We start from the raw sequence: 6,000 nt of genomic DNA, 5'->3' as shown, positions 1-6,000 counted from the left end.
AGCTGGATCAATGTCAGGCAAGCAGTCTGCAATTTAACAGGGCAACTTATGGTACCAAAAATATATTTTTCAACAGAAAATGCTGGAAATACTCAGCAGGCCAGGCAGCATCCGTGGAGAGAGAAACAGAGTCAACGTTTCAGGTCTGGGACCCTTCATCAAGTATTTCCAGCATTTTCTGTTGTTATTTCAGATTTCCAGCATCCGCAGTATTTTGCTATTGTAATATATTTTTCAAGCGGCAGCCATGTGGAGACTCTCCCCCACGTGCCTGAGACAAGCTGCAACACCAGGTGCGTTTCTGATTGGCCAGTTGGCACCCCTTGATCCTAACTCACAATAGATACTTATGCGCTGGTTCACCAATAGGAATCCTTCACTTTCTGATTCCTCATTTGCATACGCCTAGCTATTAAATATCGCGTCCGGGAGACTTTCTCCATCACAAACCCTCGCGTCCATTCACTATGCCTGGAATGGCGGCCAAGGGCATCGCCCCGAAAAAGGGGCCGAAGAAAGCGGCCACCATGAAGCGGACCAAAGGCGAGAAGAAACGCAGGAAGACCAGGAAGCAGAATTACAGCACATATATACATCTACAAGGTGCTGAAGCAAGTCCACCCCGACACCGGCATCTCCTCCAAGGCCATGAGTGTCATCAACTCGTTCGTCACCGACATCTTCGAGCGCATCGCTTGCGAGGCCTCCCGCCTGATCCATTAGACCAAACGCCAGACCATCTCCTCCCGGGAGATCCAGAGCACCGTCCGCCTCCTGCTGCCCGGGGAACTGGCCAAGCACGCCGTCGGAGGGGACGAAAGCTGTCACCAAATACACCAGCTGCAAATAAAGCTTCTCGGTCCTTCCACCTTAAAAACTCAACCCAAAGGCTCTTTTCAGAGCCACTCACGGGATCCGGAAGGGACTATTTATTTTCATTTGACTAATGACATTTGAAATATGGACAGCATAAAGAATGAAACACTTTAAAAACATGTTTTATCATCCTTTCTTTATTTAACCCTCATTTTCATTTTTTTGTCGTCTGTTCAGATTTTGCTGGTGTGTTTTTGTACTGCAGTATATCGTTAATTTAAAATAGATTGAAATTTAACACATATAACAACAAAATGATGTATTGTCACTGCCGTTTTTGTACAAAGCTCTCATTTATAAGCGGGTAGCTGAAAAGCTAAAATGAAATTAAATCTCAATTCAGGAACCAGTAATTTTAAAGGATCAATTTGCCATAATTCAAATTTAATAATGAATTATTCAGACTCACAGATGCCATTTTATTGATTATTCAGTCCCATAGACGCTATAATTTTAATTTAAATGATTATTCAGTCCCACAGATGACAATCTTTAGCAGTAATGATTATTATTTAGTCTCACAAATGCCTCGTTTTATTTATTATTCAGTCCCAGATACCATAATTTTAACGATTATTAGTCAATCCCACAGATGCAATAATTTAAACAATGATTATTCAAATCCACAGGTGCAATAATTTTAACAATAATGATTATTATTTAGTCTCACAGATGCCATAGTTTTTATTATTATTCAGTCCCAGATACCATAATTTGTAACGATTATTATTCAATCCCACAGATGCAATAATTTTAACAATAATGATTATTATTCAATCCCACGGAGGGCCTTCATTTTAGCAATAACGTGTATGATTCACAGACATGCTCTTATTCTATAAGCCGTCTTTTTTTATGTTGGTGTCCACTTTCCCTCCTTTTTCTTTGGTCTCCGAGGTTGGAGCGGATTGAAAAACGCGCCAATCAGAGGCAGAGATTTGCCGGGTTGGCAGCCAATCAGAAGGCGCGGCTCGGCCGGCGGCTGGTATAAAAGCCGCAGGCGGCAGAGCAGCAGTTCGACGAGAATGGTGAGGACCAAGTAGATGGCGCGCAAGTTCACCGTGGGGGCAAAGCTGGCTACCAAGGCAGCCCGTAAGACTGTCCCGGCCACGGGCGGAGTGAAGAAGCCACATCGCTACCGGCCCGGCACCGTGGCCCTGCGGGAGATCCGCCGCTACCAGAAGTCCACCGAGCTGCTGATCCGCAAATTACTTTTCCAGCGCCTGGTCAGCGAGATCGCGCACGACTTCAAGACCGACTTGCGCTTCCAGAGCTCGGCCGTCATGGCCCTGCAGGAGGCTGGCGGGGCTCTTCGAGGACACCAATCTGCGCCATCCACGCCAAGCGGGTCACCATTATGCCCAAGGACACCCACCTGGCCCGGCGCATCCGCGGCGAGGGCGCCTGAGCCTCCTGCCCCCGGCAGCCTTGGCCCATTTGAGGAGTGTGAACTTGAAACCAAACGGCTCTTTTAAGAGCCACTTCAATTCTTGTAGGGAACAGCTATAATGCAGAGAAATCTGAATAACCCAATATTTCCATTACAATCTTTATATCCTGCATTTATCCCAATTATTTCCAGTCAGGTATCCCAAGTTTGCAGACATCCTTTGTATTTAGTTTGGTGTTTTATTTGTATCCTGCATTTATCTCAATTGTTTTCCGCCTGGCATATTAAGTTTCAAGCATTGTACATGTAAGCCATCATTTGCCTGAAAAGTATCGCAGGCAAATTTAAAAAAACAGCAAGTGCTGGATAACACTCAGCAGGTCAGGCAGCATCTGCGGAAAGAGCAAAACCGAGATGGTGCGGAGAAAAGGGATTGAATCGGGCTGAAGGAAGGTTATACTAAATTACAAATCACTGATTAGGCCCCAGCTGGAATATTGTTCAATTCTGTGCACCCCACTTTAGGAAGGATGTTAAGGCCCTGGGGAGGGGGCAGAGGAGATTTAGAGAATGCAGCATTTTGATCAAAATTCTAAGCTGTTTTAAAAAAATTATCGTGGTCAAAAAGAATTCCACCAAAAAGCCCACGTTGCTTCCAAAGAATTGAGACAGCTACTCATTGAAGGAACAAATAATCTTTAATAATTTTAAATACTGTAACAATCGTTCGATCGTTTTTCTTTTTTAATGTTGGCCACGAATTTACATTTTCAATTTAGAGCAGATTTTACATTGAAAACAAAGGGGTGCCTCCAACCCGTAATTAATTTTCACAGCATTTTAACAAAGTATTAGAACTAAAAAGTCTGGGATGAAACATTTCGTCTGGAAGTCCGCTGGTAGATCTCTGAAGTTATTCAAATTAAAGTGGAGAATCTGGCTGAAGTTCTTTAGAAAGAGGAGGTGGGTGGCTCTGAAAAGAGCCTTTGTGGTCCGTTGAATCGATGTATTGATGTTTGTCCTTTAGATGTAAACCTTGCTGGGGTGGCCGGTTTTCTTGGGCAGCAGCACGGCCTGGATGTTGGGCAGGACCCCGCCCAGCAGCTTGTTGAGCTCCTCGTCGTTCCGGATGGCGAGCTGCAGGTGGCGGGGGATGATGCGGGTCGTCTTGTTGTCGCGGGCCGCGTTGCCGGTCAGCTCCAGGATCTCGGCGGTCAGGTACTCGAGGACGGCGGCCAGGTAGACCGGGGCTCCGGCCCCCACCCGCTCAGAGTAGTGACCCTTGCGTAGCAGGCGGTGGATGCGGCCGACCGGGAACTGCAGACCGGCTAGGCAGGAGCGGGTCTTGGACTTGCCGCGTCCTTTGCCTCCAGTTTTACCACGGCCGGACATCTTTCAACAAACTCTCACCGACTCTAATGAGCCGTTCTATTTGCCGAGCAATTCTCTTTTTATACCTTTCAGCCAGATCGAGATGCGGTCGTTTCTCATTGGTTCAATAACCTTCATTTGTTTCTGATTGGTCTATAACTGAGCAGAACAATAGACACATTACAAATATTTAGCGAATAGGAAGCGGCGTCTTACCCATCCCTAATTAGCATACTTTGTCTCATGGACCAAGGGCAAACTTTTGGGGCACAGCGCGGCCGAAATTGGCTCCCTCAATATCAGTAACAAAAATAATGCTGCCAATCCAGTTTCTCCATGCCAGCTTGTAAAATGAAAATACACCAAACTGACCAGCAGTTTGCGTTAATAAAAACAAAAAATGCTGGAAAAACTCAGCAGGTCAGACAGCATTTGTGGAGAGATAAACAAAATTAACGTTTCAGGTCGATGATCTGAAACGTTAACTCTGTTTTTCTCTCTCTCCACAGATGCTGCCTGACCTGCTGAGTGTTTCCAGCATTTTCTGTTTTCATTTCAGATTTCCAGCATCCGCAGTGCTTTGTATCTGTAAGCAGATTGCGTTTACTGTAGGCTTTTGTCTGAGGGATTGTGAAACAAAAATAAAAGCATTTCAAGAAAAGCGTAATAAATGCAGCATTCCCCTACATAGATTTTCAATAGCTGTAAGAACATACACAAAGGAGATATTCAGTTCCTGGAGGTGATGCAGAAAAACGCCGCTTAACTTTTCGTCTTGTTCCAGTTTTTATTTTATCTATTGGAGGCCATTAATCATTTTAACGCTCAATATTATTACAAATAGAAGGAAGACGATTGGGCAATTGGGATCGAATATTGCACACTGTCCCCTGCCGTTTTCTACTGCAGCCAAGGTAAGACATGAAGATCTCGAGTGATTTATCCAACTGGAAAGAAATGCTATTGGTTGAAGTTAACACGCTTTCTATTCGAGACGAGAGGCACGTTTCAGATGACTTTCTTGTCCCTTCCAGCTTCCTTCGTAGCCTCTAAGATTCGTTTTGCACGTCTCATGTGGTTGTCTGCATTAATTTTGTTTCTGCCATAACTCTCAAAGGAAAGGCAATATAAAGGCCGTCACACATTGCCCCTAAATCCTGGGTGAATTCAGCAGATTGCAGTCTTGTGAGCCATTGTGTGTAGCTCTGTCTCTCCTCGTTGTCTAAAGCAGCAAAGAAAATAGCATGAAGTGCCTCACCGATATCCCATACAGAACGCTCCTGTCTGAACTCGCAATCCACTTGGATTCTTAATATTCACCCGATTTTATTTTGATGCCAAGCCAGGCCTTCAGCAAATTCTCGCAATTCCCCTTTCTTTGAGCGGCGAACAGCAGCTACAGGGCTCGCCTATAAAAGTACGCGAAACCATTTACTTCATCAATATAACCTCTAATTTACCATTTAGTCCTGCGATTGAGACAGTGCCATATTATTAAATCCGGATATTCACCGGAATGATACTGACCAACTACTGTGTTTGTTGTGCCTAATATTGCATTAGCCCAATCACCAAAACATACAACTAAATCGTTCTACAACTATGTGTCACTGAATCAGTGACGATCAATGCACTCACACGGGCTCTCTATGATAATTCGACTTTTTAGTTACAGATTTCCAAAAGGCCGAAGAGCAGGTAATAGGGTCGGTGCGTTTGTCGGTGTCACACTAACATACCACTAGAGTAGTTTTGTTGCTATGTAGAATCGTCAATTAAAATTGTTAGCTTGCCAAAAACGGCTTTAATCTGATTGCAGATTTTCTTATGTAATTAATAGAGCCTTAATAAAGCGTTGTGGAAGGACATGAGAAGCTTGGGCGTTTACAGATAACAATTGCAAAATTCAGGGTGATAACACAACTTTTCCTGCTCTTTTTTTCTGCTGGAGTCTTGAGTTGAGCTAAGCACACGCCAATCACATACAATATTCCACAGCAGCTAGCTGCTAACACGCACCGACTTCAACGGCAGTGTCGAATAATTAGAAAACTATCCGCAGGTTAACTGATGCGAACGCTCCCGGCAAACGTTTGGTCACAAAGGATGCCCACAGAAGCGGCCTACTCGACATCCTATAATGACGGGGAAGTGTTTTAAGTGGAGTTAGAATCCACCAGATGCGGCTCCATGCACAGCAGCTAGACATTTCATCACTTGACACAAGTTCCTGTTGATATCGACCCATAACAACCTGCCTACAAACAACTTCCCGGGCACACGTGTTGGCTCCGAACTACGAGAGCCACAATTTCAAAGTGCACACTGTTGCCAGACAGCTGAATTGAACGCATAGTTGCACA

General features: G+C 44.5%; 1 protein-coding gene and 1 pseudogene across 1 annotated transcript; one reads left to right on the top strand and one right to left on the bottom strand.

Moving 5' to 3' along the window:
• The first annotated feature begins 1,901 nt into the window (after positions 1–1,901).
• Positions 1,902–2,284, top strand: LOC147096100 (histone H3-like; annotated as a pseudogene).
• A 661-nt stretch (positions 2,285–2,945) lies between these two features.
• LOC147096099 (histone H2AX-like) lies at positions 2,946–3,705 on the bottom strand. The gene has a single exon (XM_085974083.1). It carries the CDS (start codon positions 3,656–3,658, stop codon positions 3,290–3,292), a length of 369 nt encoding a protein of 122 aa, XP_085830209.1. The 5' UTR covers positions 3,659–3,705; the 3' UTR covers positions 2,946–3,289.
• Between the last annotated feature and the right edge of the window lie 2,295 nt (positions 3,706–6,000).

This window comes from Somniosus microcephalus, unplaced genomic scaffold, assembly GCF_052327205.1.
Source record: "Somniosus microcephalus isolate GS21.2 unplaced genomic scaffold, FLI_Smic_1.0 unresolved_chr1, whole genome shotgun sequence".
NCBI classification, from domain to species: Eukaryota; Metazoa; Chordata; class Chondrichthyes; order Squaliformes; family Somniosidae; genus Somniosus; species Somniosus microcephalus.
This window is presented reverse-complemented; position numbering and strand designations above follow the sequence as displayed.

Coding starts and splice junctions, on each gene's coding strand:
- LOC147096099 (XM_085974083.1), bottom strand. CDS start 3,658: ATGTCCGGCCGTGGTAAAACTGGAGGCAAAGGACGCGGCAAGTCCAAG.